General features: G+C 42.7%; 1 protein-coding gene and 1 long non-coding RNA gene across 3 annotated transcripts in view; one reads left to right on the forward strand and one right to left on the reverse strand.

Moving 5' to 3' along the window:
* PPTC7 (protein phosphatase targeting COQ7) overlaps positions 1 to 4,232 on the reverse strand; it is a 38,037-nt gene extending 33,805 nt beyond the window's left edge. The window contains exon 1 of one of the 2 annotated variants that reach the window (XR_005379154.1): positions 3,940 to 4,232. Coding sequence is in view for 1 of the 2 variants with exons in the window: in XM_038575054.1 (XP_038430982.1) it covers positions 3,940 to 4,162 (223 nt within the window). In the remaining variant the exon portion in view is untranslated. The remainder of the gene's footprint in view (positions 1 to 3,939) is intronic. The other variant, XM_038575054.1, reaches the window with a different exon arrangement.
* Positions 4,233 to 4,267: 35 nt separating this feature from the next.
* On the forward strand, positions 4,268 to 8,807 carry LOC119866148. Its single transcript, XR_005379155.1, has 3 exons — positions 4,268 to 4,696; positions 6,611 to 6,741; positions 6,841 to 8,807. It is a non-coding gene; the product is annotated as an uncharacterized LOC119866148 (long non-coding RNA).
* The last annotated feature ends 8,458 nt before the right edge of the window (positions 8,808 to 17,265 follow it).

A 17,265-nucleotide genomic window follows, 5' to 3' on the forward strand; every position in this document is an offset into this window, starting at 1 on the left:
TACTCAGAGGTCAAATTTTACATGGCATAGACCATGCTGTTATTTTTTAAAGAAGTGGTTTCAGTAAACTGTGGTTTAGTATGCAGGAGTTTTTGTTGCGTTTTAATTATGAGTCATAGTGTGAACATAGACGTTGTAAATACACATACACACACCCTTAAGCGGGAAAAGCATTAGAAGAACAAACAGTACCTGAAGAGACTGGTTTTGAATTCACCTATCTTATCAAGAAAACTTAACTAGTGATACAACGGAAAGTGGACTGTAATGGGCAGTCTTGGTGCTAGTCCTAGTTCTGCCATTAACTAGTGGAATAACCTTAGCAAAATCATTTGACCCTCTGTAGGCCTCCATTTTTTCATTGGACTCCAAGGTTTCTAATATTTGATTCTATTGTTAAGCAGCTTAGGGCTGTGGGAGGCCTAGCAATTGCGCACTAGGCAGCTCTCATATTTTTGTGTACTTAGGCATCTATGCCATATAGAGTAATGAGAGAACTCAGGATTAAGCACAATGAAGAAAAAAGAAAAGTGCACACAGTTCATAGTTCCTGCTGGTATTGGTTTACTCCTGTTGGACCTAATAAAGAGAAATGACCTTTGCCAATTTTCCAGGGGATAGGATTGGTTCCTATGTCTCACCACACCCACCATAGTTGGTTTTTCCTAAAAGAAATCCAGTGGGGACTCTACAAAAATGTTGTAAAGCACCAAGTACTTTTAGTCACTGTATACTACTAAAACAGATGAATTATAAATTAAAGAAATAAAACAGCTTTTTCTAATACAAAAAGAAACAGCTTTTATTCCAGTCAAGGAGTTGCAGATGAACACAGTGAGTTGCACATATATATAGCAACAAACAGTGTCAACCCAAAGAAAATGAATCTGTAGTACTAGAAGGTTCAAAGCTCTGAGGTTCAACATATTATTCAACATAGTCTTTTAATGCTTTTCAGTTTACAACTCCAACTTCCAGAGAAAATACATTATTAAAGACTTGCTGAGATGCCTCACCTCCTTCATGGTAAGAAATAATCAGACCTACTTGTGATGAGATAGTATCAATAAAATACAAGTCACCATCACACAAAGTGGCTTGTGGAAGCCAAAGATCAAATGAGGCCTACTCAGAAGCGGTTTCAGGTGGCTCCCCAAGATGGCTTTCTGGAAGAGCTCCTCCAAAACAGGACAGTCCTAGAGAACCTCTCTCTCCTGATTTGTATACCAAACACACTCATACACTCATTCTCATTCTCTCTTTCTCTCAAAATGGTTCTTTGTCAAATAAGGCCAAAGACCATCCCTAGGTCACATAAGCAATGCCTGCCTGGTTATGCCTGGCAGCATTCCTTTTGGAGGGGTTACGGAGCTGCAGTTCCTGATCTAGTCCCTGTGGATGGACCTCTAAGTGGTACACAGATGTGGAGTCAGTGAAGTCCCTGAATGCCTACGCAAAATTTTTGTCTCTATGCACATTTTTCTGGAAAGAGAGCCCTTGGGCAGTCAAAAATCCTCAGAGGCCATGAACCAAGAAAAGTTAAGAACCACTGGTTTAGCACCAAATATAAAACAGGAGAAATATACTGAAGGTACCCATGTGAATAAGATAGGAGGTAATGCCTGTTATTTCAGGTGAAAAAAAAAAGAAAAAAAAAGGATATGGTTGTTTTAAAACTTATGATCATTTAATGATCATAAGTCCCTAAGGGTCTGGTAGTCCACTCCCTTCATCCTCTAGCCTAGTTGAGGAAAAAGAGCTGAGAGGCTTTTGCCCAACACCACATACCACAGAGCCAGGCTGTAAAGCTGAGGATCAAATTTGGCAGGGTTACTGCCAAGATGGTACATTTATACTTTTTTCAAAATGGGTTTGACCAAAATTCCCCATATCCTTATAAATATCCCACTTCACTAAAAGGTAGCCTTCAAATATTTTAAAATTAAGGGGGCATGTGGGTGGCTCAGTCAGTTAAGCATCAGTTTTCAGCTGAGGTCATGATACCATGGTCCTGGGATGGAGTCCCACATCCCCATATCGGGCTCCCTGCTTGGTGGGGAGCCTGCTTCTACCTCTGCCTGCTGCTCCCTCTGCTTGTCTGCTCTTTTTTGCTCTGTCAAATAAATAAAGGCTTAAAAAAACACTTTTTAAAAAAGATTTTATTTATTCGTGAGAGAACCATAGAGAGAGGCAGAGACAGACAGAGGGAGAAGCAGGCTCCTTGCAGGGAGCCTGATGTGGGACTCGATCCTGGGACCAGGGATCACGCCCTGAGCCAAAGGCAGACGCTCAACCACTGAGCCACCCAGGCGTCCCTTAAAAAAAACTTTTTAAAAAATTAAGCTTAAGCATAGAGATTTGACTCATTAAAATGTCCCCAAATCACCAAACTGCAACTCTTTCACAAAAGCCAGCACACAGATTTATAAGGGGTAATGTTAGTGGTTCATTATCACCTATCCTGTTGTACTGACTGCAATCTGAAAAAGCAGCACAGGTCACAAGCTCATTAAACGAAGCTTCTAAATGTAATGGAAAAAGACAGCTACTGACAGCCCTTTAAAAAAGATACTGAGTCAGGGTCAAGCTGACTTCAAAATGGATTTGTATGATTTCTATCTACAAGCTCCTTCACCTAAGGAATCCTACCCCACCCTCTTAGAGTTAACATCAAGAGTCTCGCCTAGAAGCTAAATGATTTTTCAACACAGGTAATGGGGTCATTCATAAATTAAACTGAGAACAACCTTTCCAGTACCATGTTCACAAACACTACAATGTAGTAGAAACAAAGATAATAGGCAGTTATTCTGGGATCAAATTAAAAAATAATGATTGTCATAAAAAGTTACAGGACCATTTGTTCCAATGCCAAACTGTGCCTCAGCCCATGAAATTTAAAGTAATCAAAAACTCAACCTTATCTGAGAAGCGAAACCAAAGTGACATTTGAACCCAAGTTCAATGACAGCATGTCCTTCAATTTCAAAGAAAGTGCTTTACTCATTAAAGAAGATTTAATGACATATGATTCTATAGCATACACATTGTCTCCAAAGAGGTACATTATGATAAACTTTCTGATTGCTTGTGAATTATATTTAGCCCTTTTTATAAGCTCTTAACGCTAGTCTCCCAGCCTCAAAGGTGTAACAGGAATAGGCAGGCCTTTGGAAGCACCTGTGGCCTGAAAATGCTTTCACCAATCCTCAAGGCTTTCTTGGCTGCAATTTGAAGAAGGTTCGACCATTCTATTTTGGGTCAAGGAGACTCCCTTCCACCCCAAGTGACCTCAAGTGGGCAAGAGCAGTTTGGGAAACTACACTGCGAGTGTTTTTTTCACCAGGCCAGCGCCACCGCCTGCGAGACTCCGAAAAGGATGGAGACCTGGGCACCATCGAGGCGGCAAAAGAATGCGGCTGGGCTGTCTGGGGCTCACGACAGTCAGTCCGCTCTGGATCCTGCAGCCTGTGGCCAGGCTGTGGCGTCAGGAGCACGCGAAGAGTCAGAGATCTCCGGGGCACGCTGAGGGAGGAGGCGGGGAGGGAACAGGAGCGAGGTTAGGAGCCTGCAGGTGTCTCCGGGGGAAGGGACGAGGTCGTCGGGACTGGCACTGCCAAGTGACTAACAGTGCGGTTTTGGACTCGGACAAACTGGTCACATTGTCAGGCTGTGTGACCTTGAGCACAGAGCTCGACCGCTCTGCAGCTCAATTTCCTCATCTCTAAAATGGGGGTTGTTCCAAAGGAAAACGCACCTTGGAACGCTTGGCACGGCGCCTGGCACATAGTAAGCGCTCCCTCCCTACAGCTACTACTGGCTCTCGGGCTCCTCTCACCGCCCGGAGGAACAGGAGAAGAACTCGTGAAGCCCGGAGCAGGGGAGTCTCCAGGAGGCGGATCCGGGGCTGGGGCGGGGGGCCCCGGGCCGGGGACTCACCGAGCACGTCTGCCGAGCGGTGCCGGGCCACGAAGCACGCGTCGTCCCCGTAGCACGCGCCCTTCTTGAGAAGGCCCTTACGGAAGTCTTTACCGAAGCCGCAGCCGGCCGTCACCAGCCCGTAGTCACCGCCGCCGCCACCACCGGCCCTGGGGTCGGTCTGCGAGAGGCCGCCGAGCACGGCGCGGGCCACCAGCCGCCCGTACGAGAGGACCGAGAACATCGCCGCCGCCGCCCCCCCGAGGAGGCGGGGGGCCCGGGGAGCAGGAGGACGCGGAGGCCCGGAGCCGGCTCTCTCCTCAGCCGCAGCAGCGCCGCTGCCGGGGCGCTCCTCAGGGCGGCGCACAGTCGCCGCCGCCGCCCCTGCCCGACGCGCGGGGCCTCGCACACGCTCCGCCGCGCGCACCGGAGCCAGAGCGAGGTCAGAGCCTGCGGCTCCTCCGCCTAAGCCCAACTGGGATCCCGGCTGCAGCCACCGCTGCCGCCGCCATCTTCCGCTCCACTAGCGTGTTCCGGGCCGCGCCGGTAGCACCGCCCCCTCCACGGGCCCGCCCACGGCCCCGCCCACGGCGTGTTCCAAGCCACGCCCCCTCGGGCTCGGTGCCTTTTGCTGTCTCCGAGGCTGAGCTTGCGCAGAGGGTGTGGACGCGATGTCTCCTGGGAGTTGTAGTTGCTGTTTACTTCACTGCCTAGCATCCCGGACCTAGGGGGACTCACAGAGACGCGGGACCTAAAATTAAATTATTGTGAATTACAGGTGGGCTGTTTGAAAGTTTCCTTCCTGTTTTAACCATATATTCTAAAGGCTATTGTTTTAAATAACGCCACCATCCCTTCAAAGGAAAACCCAAAAGAAACCAGGGTCAAGTCATGTAGTATTACTCTGTAGTACATACATTAAGAAACTGAAGTACACATCTCTTTTTTTTTTTTTTTTTTTTTTTTATTCATGAGAGACACACAGAGAGAGAGGCAGAGACACAGGCAGAGAGAGAAGCAGGCTCCACACAGGAAGCCCGACATGGGACCTGATCCTGGGTCTCCAGGATCCTGCCCTGGGCCAAAGGCAGGTGCTAAACCACTGTGCTACCCAGGGATCCCAGAAGTACACATCTCTAGTGACATCTCCAGAATTTATATATTGGAAGGGTTTAGAGGCGGATATCTGGAAAGAAGAGCCGTCTTGTATATTATTTAGGAAGATTCAAGGAAATATTACTCTCCATATTAGACTGGGGGTGACCAGGGGGATAGTGATAGAGATACAGAAATGGCCACTATAGATATGCCATATAGAAAGAAGTGTTTCAGACTTTGCAAATGGTTCTGCCGGTTTGGGAATAAAAAATTCCAGACCCCAAATTTCTTTGCCCCAAATCTTGATTTTTGGGGGGGTCCACCTGTCTATGCCAGTCTTCTGACCTCTGGCTTGGATGCCCAGATAGGTTATGCAGTGCCAAAGACTTGCAAAGATGAGGACCCTTCCTCTCTCCTTCCATAGCTGCCAACTCTTCTCTTCAGAACGACAGCTCCTGGCAAGAAAAGCAGTTCCTTTACTTTTTTTGTTAAGCTCTCAGTCCATCCCACAAAGACATCCACAGTAGCCTTCTCCAGATCTTTATTATTATTATTAACTCACTTTCTCTGAAATTAATTACTTTCTCTCCTAATTAATTTTTTATCCTAAATAATTTAATGGGGAGTTTGTAGTCTAATGGAAAGATTAGTTCACCAAATACGTGTAATATGTTTGTATGCGTGTATGAATGTACAGATTACATACCATGCCTGGTGGGGCTATACATATTCTAGCTACTGTGTATCTCTCCATCCCATTTGGTTCCATGTCCCCTTCAGTAACAGGGCTCTAGACATGCTCACAGATGCTTCAGGGCCTTTGCTCTTGCTCTTCCTTTTACTTACTAGAATGTAATTTTATTATCTCAGGGACCTATATTATTTATTGTTGTATCCCCAGAATGTATGGGCACACAGTAAATACTTAAAGTAAATGGATGAGAGAATGAATGAATAGTTCACTAGATCCTAAATTGCCCAAGGGCAAGAATCATTTGCCTTTGTATTATTAGAATCCAGCGTACTACCTGGCAGGAGTTTGAAAAATGCATGTTGAATAAAAGAAGGAAAAACTGAATAGGAACCATAGATAATATTTAAAAAATCATATTTATTGAATGAAGGGTAGTTACAAATAAAAGAAAATTGAGAGTTTGAGGTAAGTGATCCAATTTGGAATAATTTTTAGTTTTATTAAAACCTAAATATTTGTCACCCCAAAGGATTGGTCCTTTTTTAGTTCACTTTTGAGAGAAGTGTAGTTACTCTGGGGATTCCCATTTCATTCTTCAAATGATTCTTTTTTATACCTTTCTTAATATAGCTAAAGTCCTGCCAAACATTCACTCAAAGTACATTGTTCCATTACTCTAATCACTGTCATCATTAAACACTTCCCTGTTTCACAGTGTGCCAAGTACTCTATAGGTTTCTGCCCTTAAGGGTTTTCATAAAAATTGGACTGAATAAATGACTTTGCATAGTGAGTGGCATTTTGTCAAATATGGAGACTAAGAAAAAGTTCATTTACTGGATAAAAGATGTGGCGATTCCAAGATGACACTCACACCTTGCTATTTTTTATGAGCCACAGGAATTGGAGCACGCCCAGAAGAGGGGGTGGAGCCTTGTGGATCCTCTGCTTGGCATTTATGTCTATGCCAGCTGTGCTAAAGGTTGTTCTTTCGGGCACACACCACTACCAAATCCCAGCCAGGCTGTCAGGTAATTCTACCCCAAGGACAAACTTTTTAAAATAGCATGTTAACCTCTATTCCTTGCCTCATCACACTTCTTCAGACTGCTCCTACCTTTCATTTTCAGGGCATATATTATCTAATTTCCGTGTCACTCACAAGAACCGGTCGGATGAGGTGAGCAGGAACATAGGATATGACTCTGAAGCTGGTAACCTCTGCTGCTCTGAGGGGGCTAGCTGTTTTCAGGTAAATGATACCGGTGCCTTGAGTTTCCTGCAAAATGACTTGCTCACCAGAGCACCATGTGAACAGAATCCTTTCTTAAAGCTCCTTAGCAGTTTTTGGAAAGGAGAGGCGAGAGCTCCTCAGGTTCCCTTGAATCATTTATTCCAGAGACAGATCTGAAAAGTTTCACCAGAGAGCACTTTAAAAAAAAAAACAAAAACAAAAACAAAAAAAAAAACAAAAAACAACCTTCCCCTGCCCTTCCCTAGAAGCACAATTCACTTTTGACATTTTGGTAGATTTAAAAAGCCGTAAGAGTTTTCTTCCTTAACAGAATTACATTCCTAGCACTTCAAAGATTCCTGGGAGGTCAGTTGTCACTCTCAAAGGCGAACAAGTGGTGAAAATACCATCTGTGCTCCCAGGGCATCTCTGTGGCATTAGGAAAGAGCTTTGCACTGGAGTCACCCCCAGCTCCTAAAAAAAGAAAAAAAAAATCCCTAATAAGATTTTTCTGCCAGAGTGGTATACTGATCTCTCCTCATTTCTTTTTGCTAACCTATTCAAAAGGAGCACTAATTAGTTTATGGCAACGTTTCACAACCCTGGCACTATTGACATTTGAGGCCAGGTAATTTTTTATTTGAGGGGATGTTCTGTGCATTGGAGGGAGCTTAGCAGCATCCCTGGCCTCTACCTACTAAGTAGGTGCCAGTAGCACACCTTACCCCTTAGGACAGCCAAAAATGTCTCCAGATATTGCTAAATGTCCCCTGGGGAACAAAATTGCCCCCAGTTTAGAACCACTGGGTGATAACAATGACATGCAAGTTAGCAAATACTTGATGAGCACTTGTTACATCTAAGGCTGTGGGATAAAGTTAAGAAAATGTTGGTGCCTTCATGGCAATCACAGTAGAGCAGGACAGTTAAAGGTAAGTAAATATATAGAAAAAATAAGCTTTATCGATTGAAATAAGAAAGGACCATGGGGAGAAGAAATGGGACCCATTGGGATGGGAGAACAGTCAGGGCACTTCACGAAGAGGTGACATTTGTAGGAGAGAGAGGTCTGAGGAAGAGGGCAATAGCCATTCCGAGCAGAAGAAATAGAAACTAAACAAATGCAGAGTGGGATTGGAGAAGAACAAGTAGTTCAGTGCATTTAAGCCTTAGAGTTTGAATGAGGAATAAAGAGAAATGGGGCTAAGGAAGTCGTTTAGGAACTATTTAGCCATAAAAAGGAGTGAAGTAATGACACATATCTGGGTATGGATGACCCTCGGAAATATGACGCTAAATTAAAGAAACCAGTCCCCAAAGACCACATGTTGTATGATTCTATATGAAATGTCTAGAATAGGCAAACTCATAGAGGCAGAAAGCAGATTGATGGTTGCCAGTGGCTGGGATGTGTGGGAATGGGAAGTGACTGTTAATGGGTGTGCAGTTTCTTTTTGGGGTAATGAAAATGTTCTGGAATTAGATAGTGGTGAATATACAAAAAAAATTGAAATGTACACTTTAAAGGGTAAATATTATGGTATGTGGATTACATCTTAGTTTATTTATTTTTTTAAAGATTTAATTATTCATCACAAACACACACACACACACACACACACACACACACACAGGCAGAGGAGGAAGCAGGCTCCATGCAGGGAGGTCTCTAGGATCACACCCAGGCCGAAGGTGGCGCTAAACCACTGAGCCACCTGGGCTGCCTACATCTCAGTGTAAAAAATAGTTTAGATTTCAGGTTGTACTACAAAGCTGTGGTCATCAAGACAGTGTGGTACTGGCACAAAAACAGACACATAGATCAATGGAACAGAATAGAGAACCCAGAAGTGGCCCCTCAACTTTATGGTCAACTAATATTCGATAAAGGAGGAAAGACTATCCATTGAAAGAAAGACAGTCTCTTCAATAAATGGTGCTGGGAAAATTGGACATCCACATGCAGAAGAATGAAAATAGACCACTCTCTTTCACCATACACAAAGATAAACTCAAAATGGATGAAAGATCTAAATGTGAGACAAGATTCCATCAAAATCCTAGAGGAGACCACAGGCAACACCCTTTTTGAACTTGGCCACAGTAACTTCTTGCAAGATACATCCACGAAGGCAAAAGAAACAAAAGCAAAAATGAACTATTGGGACTTCATCAAGATAAGAAGCTTTTGCACAGCAAAGGATACAGTCAACAAAACTAAAAGACAACCTACAGAATGGGAGAAGATATTTGCAAATGACATATCAGATAAAGGGCTAGTTTCCAAAATCTATAAAGAACTTATTAAACTCAACACCAAAGAAACAAACAATCCAATCATGAAATGGGCAAAAGACATGAAGAGAAATCTCACAGAGGAAGACATAGACATGGCCAACATGCACATGAGGAAATGCTCTGCATCACTTGCCATCAGGGAAATACAAATCAAAACCACAATGAGATACCACCTCACACCAGGGAGAATGGGGAAAATTAACAAGGCAGGAAACCACAAATGTTGGAGAGGATGTGGAGAAAAGGGAACCCTCTTACACTGTTGGTGGGAATGTGAACTGGTGCAGCCACTCTGGAAAACTGTGTGGAGGTTCCTCAAAGAGTTAAAAATAGACCTGCCCTACGACCCAGCAATTGCACTGTTGGGGATTTACCCCAAAGATTCAGATGCAATGAAACACCGGGACACCTGCACCCCGATGTTTCTAGCAGCAATGTCCACAATAGCCAAACTGTGGAAGGAGCCTCGGTGTCCATCAAAAGATGACTGGATAAAGAAGATGTGGTTTATGTATACAATGGAATATTACTCAGCCATTAGAAACGACAAATACCCACCATTTGCTTCAATGTGGATGGAACTGGAGGGTATTATGCTGAGTGAAGTAAGTCAGTCGGAGAAGGACAAACATTATATGTTCTCGTTCATTTGGGGAATATAAATAATAGTGAAAGGGAATATAAGGGAAGGGAGAAGAAATGTGTGGGAAATATCAGAAAGGGAGACAGAACATAAAGACTCCTAACTCTGGGAAATGAACTAGGGGTGGTGGAAGGGAAGGAGGGCTGGGGGTGGGGGTGAATGGGTGATGGGCACTGAGGGGGACACTTGACGGGATGAGCACTGGGTGTTATTCTGTATGTTGGTAAATTGAACACCAATAAGAAATTAATTTATTAAAAAAATAAAAATAAAATAAAATAAAATAGTTCAGGACCTACTGCAGAGGGCCTTATATACTAAGCTTACATATATTAAGCTGGAAACACCAAGGGATCACCAAATGCTTTTAATATGCCAGTGACAATAATAAAGTAATAAATACTATTGAAATTATAATAAGATAATAAACAGTAGTGATGAGAAGAGTGTGAGAATAGACAGCATAGTTTGAGCACTTGCCATGTCCTTTACCTGTACCATCTGCTCTGACTACTAACCTGCGTGACTACCCAACAGTCCCACGTGCTGCTTCCTTCATAGCACATTGGACTTAGTTATTTTGTTTATTGTTTGACTCCTCCCTGACTAAAATGTAAGATCTACAAGAGCAGGGGATTTTTGTCTTTTATTCACTACTTTACCTCAAGTCTCCAGAACAGTGTCTGGCTTGTACAGGTGCTAAATAAATCTAGTAAGTGAATGCTTTTAAATAAAAGAACTTAGGAGATCACATAGAACAACTTATTTTACAGCTGAAGAAAGGGAGCAAGTAACATGTTCATCCCATATGAAGTTAAAAGATAGAGCTGGGCTGAACTGGAGAGGTGTCCAGGAAGCTCTTGCAAAGCCCTTTTGAAGGAACTACCATAGGCTGTTCTTTTCATTGAACTTACCTTGCTTTGCATTGTATATGATGGTCATATACAATGATTCTAGAATCCATCCATCCTACCTAGAATCCATTCTCCCCATTTTCTGATAATAGTATTTTGATTTTCCTTGGAGGTATAATCCAACACCTCCTCGGTTCATGCAGATTGGGTGGAACTGGACCAGAGGTGACATATGGCCCAGGTCTGACCAATCAGAGCATTGCATTCTCTTGGTCACAGTGATGGATCAGAGGGAAGGCATATGACCCAAGGTAGGCCAACAAAACCCCACTATGCAATTTTGCTGAAAGTATAAAAAGGAGAAATTCTTAGGGCGCCTGGGTGGTTCAGACAATTAAGTGTCTGCCTTCAGCTTAGGTCATGATCTTGGGATCCTAGGTTGTAGCCCCGCATTGTGCTCCCTGCTCAGGGGGTGAGTCTGTTTCTCCCTCTCCCTCTGGGCTCTCTCTCCCTCTCTCAAAAGAAATAAAATCAGGGATCCCTGGATGGCGCAGCGGTTTGGCGCCTGCCTTTGGCCCAGGGCGCGATCCTGGAGACCTGGGATCGAATCCCACATCGGGCTCCCGGTGCATGGAGCCTGCTTCTCCCTCTGCCTGTGTCTCTGCCTCTCTCTCTCTCTGTGTGACTATCATAAAAAAAAAAAAAAAAAAAAAAAAAAAAAAAAAGGAAATAAAATCAGAAGAAAAAAAAAGGAGAAATTCTCACCAGGGTTTGTAAGCTGGTGGAATGCAAGCCTGGTCATTTTTGCCACTACTTGGGAAAAGCCTGAGAATAAAGGCAATACAAAGAGAAGCAGAATCTATAGATGGTAAGAAACAGGCTTGGAGACATTGAGCAAACCCCCAAATCCAGGTTTGCCTGAAAAAGGAGCAGTCCCTGAACTCCTACTAATTCCCCATTTGCTTTAATCTGTTTGAGTTTGGTTTGCAATACTGTGAATCCTGACAAACACATCATGTGACCCAGGTACCATGGTTACATTTATTGAACCAAGAATAAGTCCCCAAACCAAAGAGCTGCAAGAAGGGAACTTATCCTTTGCTTATTCACATAGGAGGAGGAGCTCTCACTCCTCACTAGAAAAACTAGTGAAAGAAAATTACTGAGCTCTTCCTTTTGTACCTCCATAGGCTAAGGAGTGATTGTCTGATTAGCACGCTTGGGAAGAGATGCTGAGCATGCTGCCCAGTCCCTTTTATTTTTTTTCTTTCTCGCTGTGGCCTGACTTTGGGTACTCATTTTTCCTCCTCCATCTTGGGGAACCTGTCCCTATGAGGGAGGCTTGCAGTAATCCAGCCTGTATGATCAGGTGACTCAATGTAATCCAGAGGGGAAACTGAGATCATAAAGAAGCCATGATCACCAATCAGCTTTATCAGTAAAGCTGATACTTTTGAGCCCCAGCTGCCTGATTCTTACATACATCTACTTCTCAGGGGTTTAGAATTTGGAAAGGTTGAGAATGGTCAATCAATGATTGCTTCATACACCCCCAACATGTTAATTTTCTCTTTAGAAAACTTTGAGAGGCAGGCATGAGGACTGGCATTTGGGGGCTAAAATAGAACATGGAGATCAAGTTTCTGGTGCAGTCAGGGCTCTAGGCTCAAAGGTAATTATGGGTCAAGTGGGTTTTGACCTGGGCAGTTTGTGACAACTACAGTCATTTGGCAGGATTTTAACTGGCAGGGGCCTGAGTACAAGGGCCTCTTGAGCTGGCCTTGACCTAACCCCTGTGAGCACAGTTTTGACCTCAGCAGGTGGCAAGGACAGGGATTAGGTGATTGGGGGGAAAATCTTTTTGTCCCAGGAAAGGCTTTACCTTAAAGAGGGCAGAATTTTAGTCTCTAAACATTTTGCTTCCTGGACAGATTTTGCTTCTTGTAGTATGTCTTCCAACAAAGCTTCCAACAAAGCTTTTAAAGTATAAAACAGCAAAGGCAGCTAAATTATACAGGGTCAGCAGAGCTCTTTATGAGATTGTAGCTTCCTTGCAGTGTGAACACAGGGTGTAGGTGGATACCACAGAGTTAACAGCCCAAAATCCATCCTTCTGTAGGTTGTTCTGAGCTTCCTTTGGGGCCATGAACCAGACCCATGGAGGGACTGATTTCTTCACATTTGGTTTGTCATTTGGCTGGTAAGGCTCATTTCACGACTGTGATCCCAGAATGGCTTTGATTTGTTAATTGCATTAACCATGGTAATGGCTTTGGATTTAGGGAGCTCCAGACTCTGACTTTACCTATAGAATGGGGGTATAGGGGCACTTGGGTGGCTCAGTAGGTTGAGCGGCTGCCTTCAGCTCAGGTCATGATCCTGGGATCCTGGGATCCAGTCCCAAGTCAGGCTCCCTGATCAGGGGGGAGTCTATTTCTCCCTCTTCCTTTGGTGTTCCCCCTGCTTGTGCTTTCTCTCACTCTCAAATAAATAAATAAAATCATAAAAAAAGAATGGTGTATTTTATTAATGACAACAAATGAAAAATTAGGGCCCTTATTATATAGAAGATAATGTTTCTTTATGGGTTGAGTTAGAGAAAACTAATGAAAACCTAGCAGCTAAGAAGGCAGTTAATGAAGCTTATGCCCAGAAGACTTTGTCTCTGGGAAACAGGTTTGCTGAGACTATCAGGGAGGGATGAAGTTGTTTTTAAAAATATGCTTCTGAAAAAAAAAATGCTTCTGTCATGCTACAGAACAGAACCAGTGGAAGAATGCAACACAAATGCGGGATTAGCTTTCTCCACTAGAAGGCAGGGATTTTTTTAAAGCTAGAACCATGGTCTTAGTAGACTGACCAGACAGATATGAAAGGGAAAGGCTCAGCTAAGCAGATAGATATTAAGAGGAGGAAGAGACTCATGCATCTATGGAAACTTGAGAGGAAGTGAGGTAATATTACAGTTTAATGGAAAAAACTATTATTATTATTTTAAATATTTATTCATTCATTTTAAAGAGAGAAAGAGAGAAAGGAAGAGTGTAAGCAGGAGAGGGGCATAGAGAGAGGAAGAGAATCTCAAGAAGACTCCACACTGAGCATTGGGGCTCTGTTCAAAGACGCTGAAACCACCACCTGAGCTGAAACCAAGAGTTGGATGCTCAATAGACTGAGCCACCTAGGTGCCCCTATTATTATTTTTAAAAATATTTTATTGTTAAGTAATCTCTACACCCAACATGAGACTCAAACCCACAACCTCAAGATCAAGAGTCACATGTTCCACCAACCTAGCTAGCCAGGTGCCCCAAGGAAAAAAAAAAAATTTTTTAAATGGTGTGAGGACATTGGTTATCTCTCTGGGAAAAAAAAAAAAGCTAAACTAGACCCCTAACTCACACAGTATACTAGAGTAAATTCCAGGAGTCAAAAGCAAATCTTTAAAGTTTTTGGAAGGAGGGGATCCCTGGGTGGCGCAGCGGTTTGGCTCCTGCCTTTGGCCCAGGGTGCGATCCTGGAGATCCGGGATCGAATCCCACGTCGGGCTCCCGGTGCATGGAGCCTGCTTCTCCCTCTGCCTGTGTCTCTGCCTCTCTCTCTCTCTGTGACTATCATAAATAAATAAAGAGAGGCAGAGACACAGGCAGAGGGAGAAGCAGGCTCCGTGCACCGGGAGCCCGACGTGGGATTCGATCCCGGGTCTCCAGGATCGCGCCCCGGGCCAAAGGCAGGCGCCAAACCGCTGCGCCACCCAGGGATCCCATATAAAATTATAATAATGTACACATTGTACACATTATAAAAATGTACACATTGTTAAGAAAAATTTTGACCAATTTGACTACATTAAAATTTCCTCAAAATGAATCAAAGAGCTATATATGAAAGCTAAAACTATAAAAGTTTTAGAAGAAAATATAGAAGAGAAGACATTGGATTGGCAGTGATTTTTGACTTATGACTCCAAAAACACAGGCAACGGAAGAAAAAATAGATAAATCCTACTAAATCAAAATTTAAATTTCTGTTCATCAAAGATCATAATCAACAGAATGAAAAGGCAATCATGGAATGGGAGAAAATATATGCAAATGATATATCTAATAAAGAGTTAATATCCAGAATATATAAAGAACTCTGACAACTCAACAACAACAACACACACACACACACACACACACACACACAAAGGATAAAAAATGGGCTAAGGACTTGAAAAGAAATTTCTAAGAATATACATGAGTGACCAAGAAGTACAGGCAAAGGGATCCCTGGGTGGCGCAGCGGTTTGGCGCCTGCCTTTGGCCCAGGGCGCGATCCTGGAGACCCGGGATCGAATCCCACGTCGGGCTCCCGGTGCATGGAGCCTGCCTCTCTCTCTCTCTCTCTCTCTCTCTCTCTCTGTGACTATCATAAATAAACAAAAATTAAAAAAAAAAAAAGTACAGGCAAAGATGCTCAACATCACTAATCATTAGGGATATAAAAATCAAAACCACAGAGATAGCACCTCACATACATTAGAATGGTTACTATAAAATAATAATTTTTATTTATAGTATTTTATTTATAATAATAATAATTATTATAGTAATAATAGTAAACTAGAAAATAACAAGATGTTACCAAGGATGTGGAGAAGTTGGAACACTTATGAACTGTTGGTTCATAACCCTTATGAACTGTGAACTGTTGTAGCTGCTATGGAAATTAGTATGACGGTTCCTCAGAAAGTAAATATAGAATTACCATATGATCCAGCAATTCCATTTCTGGGCATACCCAAAAGAACTTGAATGGTTATTTGTACATCCATGTTCATAGCTTTATTATTCACAATAGTCCAAAGGAGTAAGCAACCGAAGTGTTTAGCCACGGATGAATAGATACACAAAATGTGGTCTAGCCATACAATGAAATATTAGCCTTAGAAAGGAAGGAAATTATGATACCTGCTTGAGCATGGATGACTTTTCAAGATGTTATGCTAAGTAGGTATAAAGCCAGACACAAAATGATAAATACTATAGGATTCCACTAAAATGAGGTACTTAGAGTAGTCACATTTATAAAGATAGAAAAGAGAATAGTGGTTGCTGTGGACTTAAGAGTAGAGGGAATGGGGAGTTATTTTTTCATGTATATAGAGTTTCAATTTGCAGGATGTAAGAAATTCTAGAGATGGATGATGGTGATGGCTGCAGAGATGGGTGATGGTGATGGCTGCAATGTGAATGTACTTAGTACCTCTAAACATATACTTAAAAAGGGCACCTTGAATTTTATGTTATGCATATTTTACCACAGGTAACATTTTTAAAAGCTTCTGCACAACAAAAGGCATCATTAGAATATTTTTTTTTTAAAAGGTAAGCCTGGGATCCCTGGGTGGCTCAGTGGTTTAGCTCCTGCCTTTGGCCGGAGGCGCGATCCTGGAGTCCCAGGATCGAGTCCCACATCAGGCTCCCAGCATGGAGCCTGCTTCTCCCTCCTCCTGTGTCTCTACCTCTCTCTCTCTCTCTCTCTCTCATAAATAAATAAATAAATAAATAAATAAATAAATAAATAAATCTTAAAAAAAAAGATAAGCCAAAGATCAAGAGATTTGTAATGCATAAAGTCAAAAAAGGATTAGTATCCAGAGTACATAAAGAGCTTCTTCACATTAATAAAGAAAATAAACAAAATAGAAAAGTGAAAAAAAAGAAAGAAAAATTACTAATGAGGCGTTACATTAATTAAACATGGAGGCCGTTAGAATGAGGTGGCTTAGTGCCCTAAGAACCTATATAAGCAAACTCAAAGCTAAGCCTAAGTCTGTAAATTCCTCAAGTTTAAGAAATTCAAACCCAAGGACAACCTGTCACAAACAGCCAAACTGGGCTCTTTCACATAAGGCAATCACTTTTAGGTACAACCAGTCAGGAGATTTCCTTGCTATGTTTCCTGGTTTTCTCTGGAAGTCTTGCTCCTAGCTCCTGTTAGTGGAGTTCCTCTAACCACTTCTGGTTTGGCACTGCCTGATTCAAATGAATTGTGTTAAGTAAACTCCTAAAATTTTTAATATGCCTCAAGTTCATCTTTTAACAAGGGCATTTCTGAAGAGAAATCCTAGTTGTCCAATACACATGTGAAGAGATAGCCGATCTCATTAGTGATCAGGTAAATGACTGCAGCGGGGAGGCTCCATTAGGATGAGCATAGAAGGCCACTCTGAAAGGTATTCTTTGATCTGAAACCTAAATGAAAAGTTGAGAAAAAACAGCCAACCATTCATAGTTCTGGAAGAAGGACATTCCAGGCAGAGGGAACAGCCAGTGCAAACCTGCTGGGCTGGGAATACGTTTGGCCATGTCTTAGCTTGGACTGCCATAACAAAATACCATAAACTGAGTGGCTTAAATAACAGACATTTATTTTCTCACAGTTCTGGAAGTCTGAGATCAGGGTGCCAGTGTGGTTAGGTACTCCTGAGGCCTCTCTTTTTGGTTTGCCTATGACGTCATCCATAATCCCCATCCTT

This window comes from Canis lupus, chromosome 26 (assembly GCF_011100685.1).
Source record: "Canis lupus familiaris isolate Mischka breed German Shepherd chromosome 26, alternate assembly UU_Cfam_GSD_1.0, whole genome shotgun sequence".
NCBI classification, from domain to species: Eukaryota; Metazoa; Chordata; class Mammalia; order Carnivora; family Canidae; genus Canis; species Canis lupus.